Raw genomic sequence first — 17,273 nt, 5'->3', positions numbered from 1 at the left:
GAGCGCCGGGCGGGGCTGGGCGGGGCGCGGCGGTAGCGGCCGGGGCGGCGGCTGCCTGCAGCTGTCAGCGGCCGCTCCTCGGGGGCCGGGTCGGGCCCGTCGGCTCCTCGCGGGAAGCACGGCAGGCACGGCGGTGCCCGCTCTCTTCCTTTCCCCGAAATCCTTTTTCCTTCCTTCCGCCCATCGCTGACATCCTCCTCCGGCCGCCTCCTCCTCTCGCCGGGCTGCGCGGCCCCCGCCGGCTGAGCGAGCGCTGCGCACATCCGAGCCTGCAGCACCGAGCGGTGAGCGGGGGACGGCGGGCGGGTCGGGGCTTTCCTCTTCCATCTTCGCCTTTCTCCTCCCTCCCGTTTCTCAGACAACAAAAGGCTGCGCCCCGCTGACAGCTCCGCTCGGGCGGCCGCGCTTTGTCCCCCCGCGGGGCTGCGGCGCCGCCCAGGGGTCGACCGGGCCGGGGCTGAGCGAGGGCGCTGCGTGGGGCCGCCGCACGGCGCGGCGGGGCGGTGTGAAATGGTGGAAGGAAGGAAGGAAGGCGGGGACGGCGCTGCTCGGGCTGCGCGCATCGTGACCGAGCGGTGCGGAGCGGGTCACCGTGCCGTGCTCCGGGAAGGTCCTTCGGCATCCTTGTCTAACATGAGGTAAACGGCGAGGGCCGAAATAACGCTGATGCCTGACCGACCCAATCGGTGCTGTCTTCTGGGCAGAGGTGAACTAAGGAAGGTGCTTCATCCTTCTGGCTTGCTGCTGTTTTGGGTAGCGAGATGTCAGGTTGGTACGGCTGCACAGCGCTTGTGCGTAAGCACGGCCGGGGGCACCGTGCCTCCTCCCTGTGTGCTGAGCAGAGAGAAGCCCGTTGTGATGGCCAGGGCAGCACCACCCAGATGGACACTGCTGGCCGCCTGCTGGGAGGCTGCTCCATCCATCAGGTGCTTCTGCGCTTTGGGTTTTTTTTTTCCCCCATTAAAGATTTCCTTTGTTATATCCTCCCTCCGTCCTCATTGTAACAGCAGCATTCGAGTACAGAATCAGAAAGCAAAAGGAGCTGGGGGGGAAAAAAAAAGTGAAAGTTTGTTCTTATGCTCCACTTTAAACAGCAGAATGATGTCATTCGTAATAGGAGTTATTTTTTTTATAGTCTTACATAAAAATGCCTGGAACGAGGATTCTTAAAATGTTATTTTCGTGTTGCAAATGGCAGAAGGTTTGGTAACAATTACTCTGGGAAGTAATTGTCTGTTTCACTTCCCCTTTTGTGTTTGTACTTCTCTGAAATAGGAAACATGCCCAAAGGGTGTGCATTGGAGAGCTGGAAAGGAACCTTCGAGATTTACACAGCATTTCAGTTTACAAAAATAAAACCAAAACCTTCTTGAATTCAGGATTGATTTCAAACCGCTCTGAGAAATGACATGATTTTAATTGATTCTGAATTCAAAGCTTCAGCGAAACATGATAGAGGATATTATAACCCCAGGATTATAGAGACAATTGAAAGAAACACATTCAGCATTTAGTGGAAGCAGAGAGGAAACTGATCTCTGTGCTGATTCGGAGCAGGCCTCGTATTTTGTAAGGTGTTGCTGTGATTTGTTTTAATTTTCTTTGTGGTTTAAGACAACCTTTTTGTGACACGTCCACGGATGCAGAGAACTCCAGTTCCAATTAGGTAAGCACTTAATGCAGAGTCAGGTGGCAAAGTGCAGGGAACTGAAATGGTGAGTTCCCCAAGTCACACAACAATGCGGTATCACTTCTGCATCGTGTTGCAGTGAAGTTTGGCAGCCTTTCTGTTTCTGATGGGTGGTGATGGAAGCGGGCACCTCCATTAACCTGAAATTCTAACAGCAGTGTAAGTCTGGGCTCCATTCATTCTCTAATCAAAGAAGACATGTGATTGTAAGTAATTTTAAAAGAAAATAAAGTTGTTCCCCAGATGTATATTATAAAGTTGCTTTGTTTGCTGCTCATTACATTATTGGGATGTACCAACAATGCCTTATTAATGGAAACTAATCTTAAAAAGCCTTTGCTCAACGAAAGAAGAATAGTGCATAGAATAGTGAATGAAATTTGTGGCAGTCTACTAAATGTTTTGACATACAATAATCAAAATGCTGCTTGAGGAAGGCATAAGGGGTATAAAAGCAATTGCTGCTTGCTCTGTTGATGAAGAATTTACCATAATGAAGTCAGAAAACCCTCACTTGTGTGCTACCCGTAAGGCTGTGTGCATTTAAACACAGGGAGAGATCAGCGTATCTACGTGTGCATAAAGACATACCTACCTACGTCCCTTAATTAGGAGCCTGGGGAAATGCTGAACCCTCGTGCTCTGTGCTGAGTCCACGTAATGCAGCTTCTGTTTCTCTTGAGACATGTGGGTTTGTGCAGTTACTCTTTCATTTCTTACTCTGCTCGGTATCTCTGGAAGACGTGTAAGTAGGTTTGTGCTGATATGAGCAGCTTCTTTCCAGATGCTTAGCTCATAATTATTTGAAAACTCAAGTATACAAATCACTTTTAAAGTACTGTTTTCATAAAGGGATTAAAAAAAAAAAAAGAGTATAGGTACATTCATGACGATTCAATATGTATTTTTGTATTTAATGTTGAACTGTGTGGTAGCAAACAAAGATGAAGGCGAGCGTACCAGGTTTATTTAAAGAAACCTTTTGCTGTCCATGTGCCTCAAGGTATAGTTCAGCATGACACATCTGTCTTCAAGCTGGAATCTGACCAATTCCATCATCGTTACAATAGAAATGGTTACATAGAAGCATTTATCGTAGCACAATCTGCATAATATTTTATATTTTCAAAGCATTTTTTCCATCTATGAAAACACAGTATTTACCTTGACCAAAGCTTAGGAAAAAAAGCACACATTTCTTTTAGATGTTAACTGTTGTTTTCCTTAAGACAAAATCATTGGGCGTGCAGTGTCTAATGTATACTTCCTGGTTACCGAGTACTAGTGGAAGGCAAACCGCTTATTTTAAAAAGAAGCATTTTGGCCTCAAAATAGAGTCATTTATATCCTGAGTCATGCTCAGCTTGAGGTAGCGAGGCTCTCCTGGTTGTTTCTTTAGTGGAACGTTTTCTGTCTAATAGCAGGCTGTAGAAATAAATGTGGTTCCTTTGAAAAAATACTTACCCAGTCACCACAGTCAATAAACGGCAGACCAGGAAGCTTGAACTCATGCTGAGATGCATTTGTTGCTTTGACTTAAGGGATTTGAGCCGGGTACTTTGTAAGAGGGCAAGAGCCAGAATTACAGGTCCTTTCAGTGATGTAGGAATCATTTCCACAGGGCTGTGTTTGAGGTGCTTTGACAGATAACGCTGTACTTGTTTTGGAAAATGTTTTTTGTAGCAGACAGATAATATAATGCATAATGACAGGCCGTGGCAGATAGGCAGGCATGAGCACCTAAAATATATTTGGGTGCATGAACAAAGAGCTGGTATTCAAAGGACAAACACTGAAGCACAGTTAATGCTTATTTTCTTTATACAATATAAAATTAGCATATCTAATCTCTGACACTTGATAGTTTCTTCAGATTGAGTCAGCTAAGAGGACAGATGCAAGTAATAGTATCTGTCTGTTGATTTAATCATGGTTTGATTCTCTGAATCCAGCTTATCTCCCTTGGGTTCTGCTCTTCAGCTCTGTTCAGTGCCCTCAGAAGCAATCTTTACCCTGAAAGCTGCTTTGACCTGCAGGTGGAATTAAATTGAATTTATTTTCTCAGATGATTATTATTGCTCTTTTTTTCCTTCCTGGTTTCTTTTCTATCTCTAAATTAGGAATCATGTAGTCTTCTATTCTGCGTATGCCTTCCCCATGTTTTCTACTTAAACACAGATTTTTTTTGCATGGTTTCTCAGTATCATGTCTTAATCACAGTAAAAAAAAAAAGCAAACTAATATATCTTTGTCAGGTTACCTCAAAACTGAGCAGTTTCCTATTTTGATTCTTAGCAAATATCTGCCTTAAGACCCATTAATCACTTTAAGATGGTGTTTCTGTGCTTCCATCAGAGCCAAAGCTGACTTTATTATATTCCAAATTGAATGGAGTAAAGGATGTAACCAGTCTGGTCAGTTATACAGCTTCCTTATAGATGGGTAGGGTGGGGTGGTGGCTCACTACAGCCTAATCACTCTGTGAGCATAACCCTGTATTTATTTGCACGCACCCCAGAAAACCATTAAAAAAGTTAACAATGCACTAATTAACATTGAGAAGGTCGAGAAGTGTTAGATGTTTTTTTTTCTGACGTATATTATTTTCTGACAGTTAATAATCTACTTTTCTTACAATATATCTTGTATATAACCCAGGAATCAAAGTTGTATCTAAAAATCAGTCCGTTTAAATGACAATACTTACCACATCAGAATGATCAGATAACAGGCTGTATATCAGGATATCATAGTTCTGGGTATTTTGTATACATAGGCTCTATTTTGTATACATATACTGATAAACTCTTTTTTTGCATCCTGTGCTGCCATCCCTCTTAGCAGAACATTACTGCTAATGTTCATGGAGTTCTAATACTGTGCTTTGTCTAGAAACAGCACAAGTAGCTAAATACTAACAAAATATGAAGGGCACTTGCAGTGTGTTGTTACGTGTGTGTACCATTCCCCCGACAGGAGGTGGGTGGCTTTAAGCTCCAGGGGACCGCAGTAACTGCATTCCTTCAATGCATCCTGAATTTGCTCTTTTCCAGCTGACAGTAGCTGAATGATTTGCAAAGCATGCCATGCAGGTTTATGGTCTGATGGGAGAAGGAGGTGTGTTTCATGTTGGGGGGAGGAGGGTAGGATCCCCTTTTCTTCTTTCCTGCATAGCATATTGTGTTTAAGATGGAGTGTGTCCGTGGATGTTCCTTCATCAAACAGTGTCAGGCTGTATCATGTAGGAAAGCCACAGCTGTATCTTCTGGCTTGTGCAGCTTTCATTTCAGAGAGGCAGCTGTTACTCCTTCGTCACTCAACTTTGTTGGCTTTAACGTGTCATTTGTTCACGTTGTTAAATTAGATGCGTCCCCCAAGTGTTTTGAGGGAGAAGTAGCATTATTTCTTCATTGCACAGTGTGTAGGTGGATTAGTGCAGGTGGTAGGATAGTAAGGAGAGGTTGCAGCAGGAGATGGGGACGCAGCAGCCTCCTAAACTTGTTCTGATGACAGAAACGTAATACGTAAGCGTCTAAGGGTATAGCTGAGAGTTTTTGGAGTCTCAGGGCTGGTTTATGTAGAACCACACTCCTGCCGCTTGTTCCGTATTCTCATTCTGTTAACATGGGTCTCTGTATGACGGCACAGGGAAATAGATACATTTTGGCTTGGTTTGTGTCCTGAACCTGTTATTTTTGTTTCCTCACCTTTGTCTGAAAGATAATGCAGTGAAAGGGGCAGGTCTTTTGTTTGTTGTGGATGGACTTGCTGGTGTAGTAGGAGGATGTGAATGAGATGTCTGGCTGCATGTGGAGCACTGCCAGCTTTTTGTCTCCAGCCATAGCCTTGGTGAGTGAATGCCCGTGGTCTAGACCAGATACCTGACAGCCATTTCTCTCTCTGAAGTCTATCTCATATAAGCCAATAATGGATGAGAGATCTAAGAATGCACTGTTGTTCGTGATTTCTGTGAATGTACTGCTGTACTGAAATATGGAGTGGTGCATATATATGTGATGGTGTTTGTCAGGATGCCAGCGTGGGACAGTGACCCAGAGGTCTCACCAGAATGACTCCTCAGGAAGAAGGGTTAACTTTTTAGGTATGCCTTGGGAAGGCTTAGTGTGTGATAATGTGGTTACTGTGTCAATGTAAGGTAGAATCCACATTTAACAGTGAGGGTGTGATGCAGCTGCTCGGTTGTATTATGCTCTCAGAGTGTTTGGAACACACAGACCTCCTGTCCTTGGTGGGTGTTCCTGGTGGCTTTAGACATCAGTCAGAGAAGACAAATAAGGTTTTGTTATGGTATTGATAGCTGTATTAGCCATATGGCCTCGTTTTTCAAAATTTATCAGCCATCTTCTGGAAAGGTAAGAGGCACCATGGGTGACTTTGTCCCCACATCCCAGTATTGCTGTTACTGTGATGCCCCATCCCTGTAGCTGTCCAGGGCCTGTCTGGATGGGGCCCTGAGCAGCCTGACCTGGTGTAGGGCAGCCAGGCCATAGCAGGGGGTTGGGGCTGGGTGGGCTTTGAGGTCTCTTCCAGCCTAAGCCATTCTACTTGGTTACATCTCCTTTCCATTGCTCAGGAAAGAAGTAAGTCTTTCTTACTCAGTAGCAATTTCTCTTACAGTACTTTTTAGTTAAAATTATATGCTGTATGTTGCTATTAGAGCAATCTTGCTGTTAGAATAAGACTTAGAAGTTAATATAAGTTCAGAGTCTGTGCAGCATGCAGGTAGAGAGTAAAGATGCACAGCATATTTGTAAAAGCAGCAGTCAGGGAGGTTTGAATTACACTGCTTGCTTGTCATTTGTGCAGCCATTGAATCTGTTTCTTAAATCTCCACCCAGTTGCTGTGCTAACAGATGGCCTGGAAATATGCTGGGTGAGTTTGTTTCCTTCTTTTTATTTTTTTTTCCTCCTCATTTCTCTCTCTGTTAATGTGGCTGCACTCGGAGCAATGCTCGAAAATGTGATGGTTTGTTTTTAGTGGCGCAGTTGTTTTAGGAAGTGACTGTTCTGCCATCCGCAGTACAGGGATTAAATCAGTTTTATCCAAACACAATGGTTTGAAATACAAGGTGAAAGTCTTGAAGGGGCAGTAAGTGCCTTAGTAATCAACAGGATAAATCATGAATGTGAGAGATGACTGGAAATGGAACTCAGACTATGGTAGTACCCTAAGATGTGAGAGCCCAGGATGAAAAGGTGAGTTTGCCGAACTCAGGACTGGGCCCCTGTTGTACTGCTCAGTTCCTTCTGGCCCTGGAGACTTCAGGACTGTCTGAGTAAGCGCTGCAGATTGCGGAGTACTAACAAGGGCATGATGAACCACTTTAGAGCAAAGTCAGCTCTCTGATACAATGTGTCAGATGCATCCAGAATGATACAAGGTTGTTTTTCTAGAGGGTTGCATCATTTGCTGCTCTTCCTATGAGATGGGATTTGTACGGTATGAAGTGCTGGCTGGTACTTGGTGACTGCCCTTGTAAAGGTCCGTTTTGTTGGAATGTTTAATCATGCACAATTAGTTTATCCTTAATATTAAGGACAAAGCCTGAATTATTTTGTTGTGCATCTCTTGCTGTGCTGATTTTGGAAGAATTAGGTCAGTGTTTTTGGGGCTTCATTTTTTAAATGAAAGCACAATGGTGGAAGGGGAAGGTTCTTCACCTGAAACTTTGAAGGGAAATGCACCATTTGGAAACACTTCTGTACTTTTACCTAAGTGCTGTGTAGGATTAAGATAAATAGATGCTATTGACAGCTTAAAATTGCAAGACATTTATCTTTAAAAACATTTTGCTGTAGCTGCATTTCTCTGTTCCAACGAAGAGACTCACTCGTCAGCTAGAATCCATTTACCAAACATGTATTCTAGAGGCTGAGGACATGGCTGCAAAGGTTGGTAAGCGCATGAGGAGCCAAGTGCTGTTCCCACCCAGAAACTGATGTAGAGAGTTGGAGTACTGAGGGCAAAAAGATGTGGGATTTGATAGTGATGGATTTGTAACTCAAACTGCCTTGTCAGTATTTCTTTCTTTACAAATAGTCACAATTTCCTCTCAATCCACTTGAAGTTGGTGTTTTATAAAGCATGTCTTTGTAACAACAAAATCCTGAACTTCAATACATATTATACATATTCTTGAATAATTATCCTTGTGGTTTTTTTCCTCGATGTATCTTTCATTCTTGTCACAAGTATTTTTAATAACCGTGTGTAAATATGACTTCTTAAATCACTCAACTTGTGACGCAGTTAAGAATGCTTATTCTGCCTTTATGTAACTACTCTTTTTGTTAAGGTGTGTTGTCACAGTGAGGTGGGCTTTGTGGTCGTAAGAATGAGATAAATCCTATGGTACGTTGTGACACTTCTGTAGTGAACAGGCAAAATGCTCCGCTTTCTTGAGGTCTATTTGTGGCTGCATGAAGGTGCTTATTAGTGCTCAAAGAAACAAAGTGCAGCTTTGGAGGAGAGCGACAGATGCTGTTTGGTGTTGACAAAGCAGTAATGCAATAGCAAAGCAACTGCCTTGCTCCAGGAGGAGGAGACTGAGACTTGCTGTCTCTCTCTCTCTTCAGAGCCTGTATGGGCGTAAGTGAAATTAACACACCTGACAGATTTCTTGTGCTTGCTTCAGTTTTGACAAAGAGCAACCTCTGATGTAACAACAAATGGATAGAAAAGTTTTATTTTCACCTATCTTCATTAGGAATCCAAGATGCTAGGGCTTGGGAATGCATAGAGATGCTTTTCATGCTTGTGATGCTTGTGGACTGGATGTATGTTCCAAGCAGATGCCACTTTTTGGAGGGATCCAAGAGCGCAGGAGGGGCAAGATGGGATTTGGCCGAACTCTTCAGAGTTATGGAATTCCAGGTGTGGCTGAATCTAAAAGAGACTTTGGAAGCGGTTACATTGGCAGGTGGTCAGTCTTAGAGGTATCCAGCTTTAACTATATAACGGTATTGAAATGATAGCTTGATGTGTTAACTTGGTGGAGTACTATCAAAGGATTAACGCCATAACGACCTTTAAGAGGAATAATGATCTGTTTATTTATGGGACACTTTTATGCCACTCCAGATACTTCTATGGTGTGTAAGGATTTTACTGAATTAAGTATTTCAGTGGAAAGTCATAATTCCAACGAATGTAGTTTACTTGCTGCAGTAAGGCTGAAATTACTCTGAAGGGGTTTTTTTGGCAATTATCCTTGAGAAACACAAGGATATTTATTTTGAAGTAGTGTTTTATTACTGATAAAAGTGCAGATATGATTGCTAATGAGATAGATGCATGTGCTTCACTAGTGTTGCTGTAATGTACTGTTGTGATCCAGAAATCTAAGTAAATGAACTCTATAGTAGGAATCCTCATACCTTCGTCAGAGAGCTGTCAGCATCAGCTGTGCTGTAGGCTTACTTGGAGTTATGTTTTAATGCTTTTCACTTAAACATCATTTAGGCTTAATGACAGCCAATGGGGTTTCCAGGAGTTTGCACCCTGTGGGTTTATCCACATAAACACTAAGCCTTTGCATGGTATGTTTGCTTACCAAGAAAGATGTCTTGCAGTGTTATGTTGTAGGCTAAACTGCAAACTTTATTCTGAGCTTTTCTTAGACTGCGTGCCCTTGACATTGAAGGATTACACTTGTCCTTTTTATAGTATTCACCTTGCATACCTTTGTTTTACACCAAGTGGCAGGGGAGCTTCTGCAATCAGGGTCAGCTGGAAGCTGACAGAAGGAGCACAATGATGTGTTTTTGTTGTTGCTTTAATTCAGATGCTCGCTAGCAGGAAGTTAATAGGAACAAAAAGAGTCCAAGGTGTGAATTGTTTTTATTTTTAAACACATCCTTTTCTAAAGGACTTCTCTCAGCATAGAGTTGGTTGCTAGTCAAGTGCAGCTCCATCTGCCAATCTGCTTCTGGTCTGTTGTTTGTGGCCTCCAGTATGTGCTGCTAATTGTTCTCACCAAGCTATTTTTAAGGTAGCTTGTGTATATGTATACGTGTGCTGAATAGCAAAGACATTTTTGAGATCGTATATTTGGAAACCTGAGGCAGTACAGAAGAGAAGCAGCATTCTGATTATAGAAGTGGGTCAGCAACTGTACCTTCAGCCTGACCTCCAGCTGTACACTGTTTCCAGATGCAGCTCAAGATTTTCTATTCTCTGGAGGTTCATATGGATTCAAATACAGTATGAGGAGAAGAGTCTCATATAGCACTGGTATTCAACTGCAGCCCTGTATACGTCAAATGTGGGGGAAAAAGCTATGCTGGTTTTTCTGTGGCACCAGAGATAGCAAGTATTGAAATAAAAGGCCTGAATGTAAAGAACCATTTTAGTTAAAAGGAGGGCAAGCCAAAGGAAGGAAGAATGTTGTACATTTGTTATGGGACTCGTGCTAGTAGAAATAGCTTGATATAGAAGGTAACGTCTTAGATTGAAAGTCTAATTCTTGCTTATCTATTTTTTGTAGACTTGGACGTGTCTGACTGTAAACAGTAACAGCAGTGCATTTGAACTGGAGTATTTTTTCAGCACACCCTGGCAGGCTGTTTTGCATCGCTTTCGTTTGTTGGTGATTTTTCTTTCTGTGCTCGGAAAGCTTGTGATCTTTGTTTGAGAAGCAGTGCTCTCTGTTACTAAGCTGAGCAGGGAAGGCAGATAAAGCAGTGCTTTCCGTGATGTAATGAGATGTATGCCTGGTTTGAGCAGGGAATTAATGACTTGTAGATTGCAACTAATGCAGAAGGAAACATGTGCATACCAGATTTAAGGTACTGAGCCTTGTCATTTAATTAAGGAGAAACTGGGAGTGAAATTAGGGTTAAAAGCCCTTGAACAATTTGATTATTATTCAAAACAGTGGGCTGGTAGGTAGTATTGGAGAGAGAAGAAGGTTAAACAGACAGGAAGTAGTTCTGTGTGGAGTTTGCAGTGCATGTAGATGGCAGGAGCAGTAGGGCCGGCCTGCGCAGGTCTTGTAGTTTTTCTGGTGTTCTTGTATGCTGACACATCATCCTGCTGTGCTCAGCAGTCCTGGCTGCTTTCTGTGCGTGTAAAGGAAGGAGGATTGGAATAATTTTATTTGTAACAGCACTTCTTCACGGATAATTTTGTTTTACAAATTGTCTTTTAAAGCAGAAATGATCAGACACAAAATGTGACTACAAATTATCTTCCAAGCCTGGTAAGTTTCATATGAAAGGAGGACTCAGTTAAGTGTACTTTTGTTCAAGAAATCAGAAATCACTTAGAATTTACCTAGCTGAATACAACTGTAATATACAGGAAAACAACACTGTTTTTTCTTTAGAGTAGGTGAGCACAGACAACTGTTTGTCATTATGAGATCCTTAAATAGGAGTTCAGAAGCTTAAGTAGTTAGCTCTGGTATGTGTGTGTGTAAGCAAATTGTATCGCTATGTTTGCAAATATAGCCATGTTTGAGTAGATATGCCCTATTGTACAACAGGTTTTAAAAATATTATGGATATAGCAATGCACCACCACACTACTCTTAAAAGATATCAAATATACTGGTCTGACGCTTACGGAGAACTCAATAGCATGATAAACTGAATGTTTGTTGCTCTCCCTTTTCTAAATTATTCTCCAAAGTGTAACATATAAAAGAAAAAGTATCTGTGCTTATTTCATTTTGATGCTGTGGTTTATATGTACAAATTCATGTTTTAAACCTCCATATGCACCTCATACACATGCGCAAACACCTCCTTTCCATCTGTGACATTACAGCATGACTCCAAAACACTGCAGCTTGCAGAAGGAATTGCTGTTCGTGTTCACATGAGGCAGAAGCAGATGATTACAAGCTCATTTTGGAGAACGCAAGAAGTGCTGTAGAGAAGCTCTAGATAATTATGAGATTTCTCTAACACAAAATGAAAGCCTGTTTTCTAGATGTCCTCTGCCTTTTTATTTCCTTACGATCAAAAGTTCTGTTCTTGTATTCAGGATGGAAAGTGTTAATTGAAGGCATGAAAGTATGCTAAAAGATAATTAGGGTTGAACCATGTGCTGCAGTTAGCATTACCTGTAACAGTTCCTCATATGAGTGTGCTTGTTAAAGTGTGTATTTACAGATTCTGCTTAAATGATAATTCATTTATACATGATTTTTGAGAGTATGCATTTTAAAAAAGGGTATTTATGCTGTTCAGGTAATATTTCTCTGGTTATAAATGGGAAATATTTAATTGATGTTCTGCTCATCAGGATTCAGTGAGTTGATTCCTTAGGCCATGCTAAATTTGGTGTTTTATACAGACGTGTGCTCCAGATTGCACCTCTTTGTGAATATGAAGTTCATGTGGAGCTAAATTGTAGTAAAATTGAACTGACTGCTTTCTAGACTATCTGTGTTTTCAGACGATAGCTGATAACAAAATAAATTACTGTGTGGCTCTTTTGTGAGGGATGAGTATGATTTTGCAAATCACTTTGCAGAAAGTCATGGCAGAGAAAGTGATTTGAGTGTATATAAAGAGAATGAGCAGCATTCTTTTTATGTAATACTGTAGAGTCAGCTCATCTTCCAGCTGTTGTTGTGAAGATGTGTGGATGCTTGTTCCTTTGTGTACTTCCCTGTATGCTTGAAGATATTCCTATCTTTCTACATTCTCTGTTTTCATTATAGGACATTTTTTCTGGTGATGTTGGAATAGGATGAATTGATTTCCATCCTCTCTTTGTAGTTTGGTGCTGCTGTATTTGGTTGGTACTTCATTAACAGGACATGCAATGATATAAATACAGGACTTTCTGTTTCTGGCATTTGGTAGAGGCATTTATGAACATCCAGAAGTCTTATAGCCTTAATGTAGTATGTGAGCTATTGATAAAACAGCACAGTGAAATGTTTCTCACAAAGCTTGTGCTATATGAACCATTTTTCCAGCATTTAGCAGCTGTTGCAGCTTCATCAAAACAGTTGTTTAGATCCATAGACAATCAAATGTCTGCATGTGATTCTATAGGAATGTGTAGCAACAATGTCTTAGGGGGCAGTTATTAACTTCAAAACAGAGACTGTCCTTTTCCAAGGACTAGAAAAGCTAAGACTTCATATTCTTTTTCCATATCTGACCTCTCAGCCTTTTTAGAGGGTTACGTCCTGTTTTTCAAGCGCTGTTCTGTGGATATTTGTAATAAATGAATAAATAGTGGCACCTATCAGATTATAATGTATTCTTTCATACACCGGCTCCTATGTTTGCTTCTGCACGAACCAGAATCCTGTAGACAGCCTGATTAGAAACTCTTCTGCCATGTTGTTGTAGGTATAGATTTTTTCATTTGTTGTTGACTCATGGATTGGTGTTAATCTTAACTCAGGAAATAGAAACTGGAAACCTCGAAATGTTGCTCAAAGCCAGGGCTTAAAACTTTGTGGAAGTTGCACAAAAATACCACTATGAATATGCATTTTAAATTCTTTTCATTTCATGACTGAAAGACAAGCTTTTAAGTGCTTCCTTTTAGAAAATCTCTTGTTTTATTTTTACCTTTTGGTTAACTATTGTATTCTTCCTCTTCAGAATGTATGAAAACATGTCCACAATGGTGTATCTAAAGGAAGAGAAGTTAGAGAAGCTCACTCAAGATGAAATCATTGCCAAAACTAAGCAAGTGATTAATGGACTAGAGGCACTGAAGAATGAGCACAACTCGATTTTACAGAGCTTACTTGAAACACTGAAATGTTTGAAGAAAGATGATGAAACTAATCTGGTTGAAGAAAAATCAAACATGATTCGAAAGTCACTGGAGATGCTGGAACTCGGCCTTAGTGAAGCACAGGTAAAACTCAAGTAGAAATAAAGCATTTCAGATTTTGACTAAAGTTTTACTGTATTAAAAAAATAGCAAGAGATCATTGTTTGACTTCAGATTGGAAAACTAAAGTAAACATAATCAGTTTTGATGGATGTACATTTGCCTTACTGAATATTAGCAGTATGCTGAGTCATGGAAGTTATTATTTTATGCTAAGGAAGCAGACTGCTGTAATTAATAGAGGCTGTCTTACTGTGTTACAGAACTAATTATACATTCTGTCTCAAAGCCCTGAAGCCCGTAACTAAGCTCCTCTTTGCTTCGATGAGGTGGCTGCTATTTTCTATTAGTTTTCCGTGGCATTAGTCGGGTAATGAGCTGCTCAAACAAGAACCAAGCATCAGCATTTTAACTCTGCAATACAGCGTGTGGAGGTCATGCACAAATGGGTTTGCTTAGGGTTAGGACACTAACCTTTCAGCTCTGCTGTGATCTTACATTTGTGTTCTTACTCCTTTAATTCTGAGATTCTTTATACAAGCTTACAGTGCTCTTGGGGTTTAAGAATCTCCAATGTTTATTGAACACCTTAACAAATCAAAATTGAATTTTAATGCATTTTGAAGGTTACGAATTTAGTATAGAATTTGACTTCATTTATGCCTTGAAGAAGGTTCTTACAGTGAGAGTGGGGCAGGTCTCTTCTCACTAGTGACAAGTGACAGGACGAGGGGAAATGGCCTCAAGTTGCGCCAGGGCAAGTTTAGGTTGGATATTAGGAAGAACTTCTTTACAGAAAGGGTGGTTAGGTACTGGAATGGGCTCCCCAGGGAGGTGGTTGAATCGCCATCCCTGGATGTGTTTAAGAGCCGTTTGGATGTGGTGCTCAGGGATATGATTTAGCAGAGGTTGGTTTTTTTTTTTTTTTTTTTTTTTTTTTTTTTTCTTAGAGATGGGGTACTGGTTAGGCTGCGGTTGGACTTGATGATCTTCAAGGTCTTTTCCAACCTGGATAATTCTATGATTCTATGATTCTAAGGGTCTCTGTGCTAACTTCCATAAGCTATTGTAGTGAAGGGAGGTATCATCTGCAGAAGGTGAATGAGAAGATGCATGTTCATTTTCAACACACAAGTAGCCAGATGCTGAAGTCTGGAGATTTGGACTGCTGTTAGGAGATTATTCCTCATGTTTTCTCTTCCTTTAAAAGGAAAAAGTAGTTCCTAAAGAATCAGTTTGTTTTAGAAATCTGAAATTTCAGTTAAGAACAGCAATTATTTCATGTTCAATAACACATTGAAATAACATTGCTTTAAAGAAACATGAAACTTAGGAGTGTCAAACTCATCTAAAATAAGATTTTTATTATCATCACTGAACCATTCTTTGAACGTATGCTTTCTACTTGCATTGGTGATATATTAACATATACAGTGAAAGCAGTGTGTTCTGTATATAGCATTTGACTTTCACTTAACACTCATTTTTCACTTGACATTGCTTTGCAGAAGAAAAATCCAAGTAGATTGTTTTTATGGCTGCTCTACAGTGTTACAGGACAAAAATGGTTCAAACATGTAGGTTACCTACACACTTGGATGCCTGTATAATTGTGTGCACCTTTAGATCTGAGTAGTATAATAATTGCTGAAGTATTATTGTTATTCTGTTGTCCAGATCTCACGAATGATGCAGGTTTTAAGTAATAAAACACTTGAGCACTGAATACAGGTCTGCATTCTGGAGGAGGTATGTCATGTGATACTTTCTGCCTTTTAGGTAATGATGGCCTTGTCAAATCACTTAAATGCAGTGGAATCAGAGAAGCAAAAACTGCGTGCTCAGGTTCGCCGACTGTGCCAGGAAAATCAGTGGCTGCGGGATGAACTGGCCAATACACAACAGAAACTACAGAAAAGTGAGCAATCCGTGGCTCAACTGGAGGAAGAAAAGAAGCATCTAGAATTCATGAATCAGTTAAAAAAATATGACGACGATATTTCACCATCAGTAAGTAGCTGTATGGTAAAAATCAGCTTGCATTTATGCTTGTGGTGTAATCTGCTTAGTTAGCAAAAAATGACAGATGGAAGAGTTTTGTTTGTTGCTAACATAAACATGTCATTAAAGTGATTGCTTTATATTAGTGTCACATCATTTAGATTCTTAGAGTAAGAGCAAATGTTTTACTTTCTGTAGGTATTTAAATTAAAAAAAAAAAAAAAAAAGATGAATGATCCATAAAATAGTGTCATACTAGCTTAAAAATTATAAGCTGAATTTGAGACCAAATATTTCCTTCTATACACTCAGCAGTTAAAAATAAGTGAGCAGTGCAAACTGTTATGGATTATAAGAACAAAGGGGACTTGAATTATTCAGACTACAGGAAAAATGCTTTGTTTATATCTAATGCAAGCTCTTTGTAGTCTCAACAGCTTCCATCTTTTGCAAATTTACACTAGTATAGGATCCCCTTTCTTGACCTTCTGCTGTACACTGTGATCATATGTACATTTTCAGTCATGGTTACCTGACCTATTTTGTTGGATGTTCTTAGATTCAGAGAGCAGATGGGTGCGATTTTAATTTACAGAAGTAACTTAACCACTTGAAAGGACTTCTAACTAATTTACTCTTCATATCATCTTTTTATTTCTTCTCCTGGACAGTACTGTAGGAAAAGATCTTGTTTTGTGTGTTCAGACCTACTCAGTCATATCTTAGTTATAACCAATTAGTAGCATGATGGGTGAAAGTGCGTGTTTTATTCTTGCTTGACTGAATTCCTTTTAACATAGTGAGAGTTGATCAGGTGAATTCAGAATTTTTCAGTTCTGTTTCACATGTTGGTATTTGTAGTTGAGTACTGCCAGTGAAATCCATTTAATAAACTTTCTTTAAGGAGAAGAAAAGGGACAGGAGGAGGGAATACTCTGACTTCTGTGCTCTATAAGATGGCCTAAATAACGCCACTACTTGAAATCTGATTGGCACATAGTAACAAAGTAAACAAAAACACCTTTATGGTTTCACTAACCACGTGGACAGTCTCTGTCGTTTTCCTTTTGTCAACTGTATATACTCCAAGTAAACTTGGAATCAGCACATCTAAAAATGGATCTCAGGAAGTTTATAGCCTCATCAACCTGCAAGTTTTTGCAGAGCACCTGCTTTGCAACTGTTGAGTCTGAGTGCCAGCAGCAGCAGGAAGAAAGTGTTGGATGGAGGGCCAGAAAAAAGGAATGCACAGCTGGGTTTTCTTACCGAGGTTAAAATTTCTGAGAACTTCAAATATAGATATTTATACACTGTAGGCTTTGCGTATGTGAAACAGGATGGGAGCATAATCTATTTCTGGTTGCTAGTCCAAATTTATTCTCCTTCTTGAGATCAGTCTCATTCTTTTCACTTGCTTGTCTACAACTGCATGTATAACTTCTGAGTACAACAGACAAAGGTGCATTCAGTAGTGCTCTTCCATGGGTACTTTTCTGTAGGAATAATGTTTTGGTAAAAGTCACAAGTATGTTCTTAGGAGCTTAATTTGAGACTGAAATCTAGGAGACCTGATTTCTATTCCTGGATCTCTCCTGAAGGTGTCCCATATTGTTTTAGGACAGAGGATGTAAGTACACTTGAATGTGAGACCTTCATTAAATTTCTACAAGAAGCTTTATTCTTGGCAATTCCAAAGTTGTGGATGTGGAGTGTTCCTTCAAAGTTGCAGATTAAATTGACTTTATTCTTCAG

At 40.5% G+C, this 17,273-nt stretch overlaps 1 protein-coding gene across 9 annotated transcripts in view; it reads left to right on the top strand.

Moving 5' to 3' along the window:
- The window catches only part of KLC1 (kinesin light chain 1), a 55,694-nt gene that overhangs the window by 17,952 nt on the left and 20,469 nt on the right, over positions 1-17,273 (top strand). For 2 of the 9 annotated variants that reach the window (XM_072337038.1, XM_072337036.1), the window contains exons 1-3: positions 5-284; positions 13,283-13,544; positions 15,300-15,530. In XM_072337038.1, coding sequence (XP_072193139.1) covers positions 13,284-13,544; positions 15,300-15,530 — 492 coding nt within the window. In that variant the 5' untranslated portion in view covers positions 5-284; position 13,283. Of the gene's footprint in view, positions 1-3; positions 285-479; positions 639-13,282; positions 13,545-15,299; positions 15,531-17,273 lie in introns of those variants that run through there. The other 7 variants (XM_072337030.1, XM_072337034.1, XM_072337033.1 and 4 more) reach the window with 5 other exon arrangements.

Source organism: Excalfactoria chinensis, chromosome 5 (assembly GCF_039878825.1).
Source record: "Excalfactoria chinensis isolate bCotChi1 chromosome 5, bCotChi1.hap2, whole genome shotgun sequence".
NCBI lineage: Eukaryota > Metazoa > Chordata > Aves > Galliformes > Phasianidae > Excalfactoria > Excalfactoria chinensis.
The sequence above is the reverse complement of the archived record's forward strand: the minus strand, read 5'-3'. Positions and strand labels throughout refer to the sequence as shown.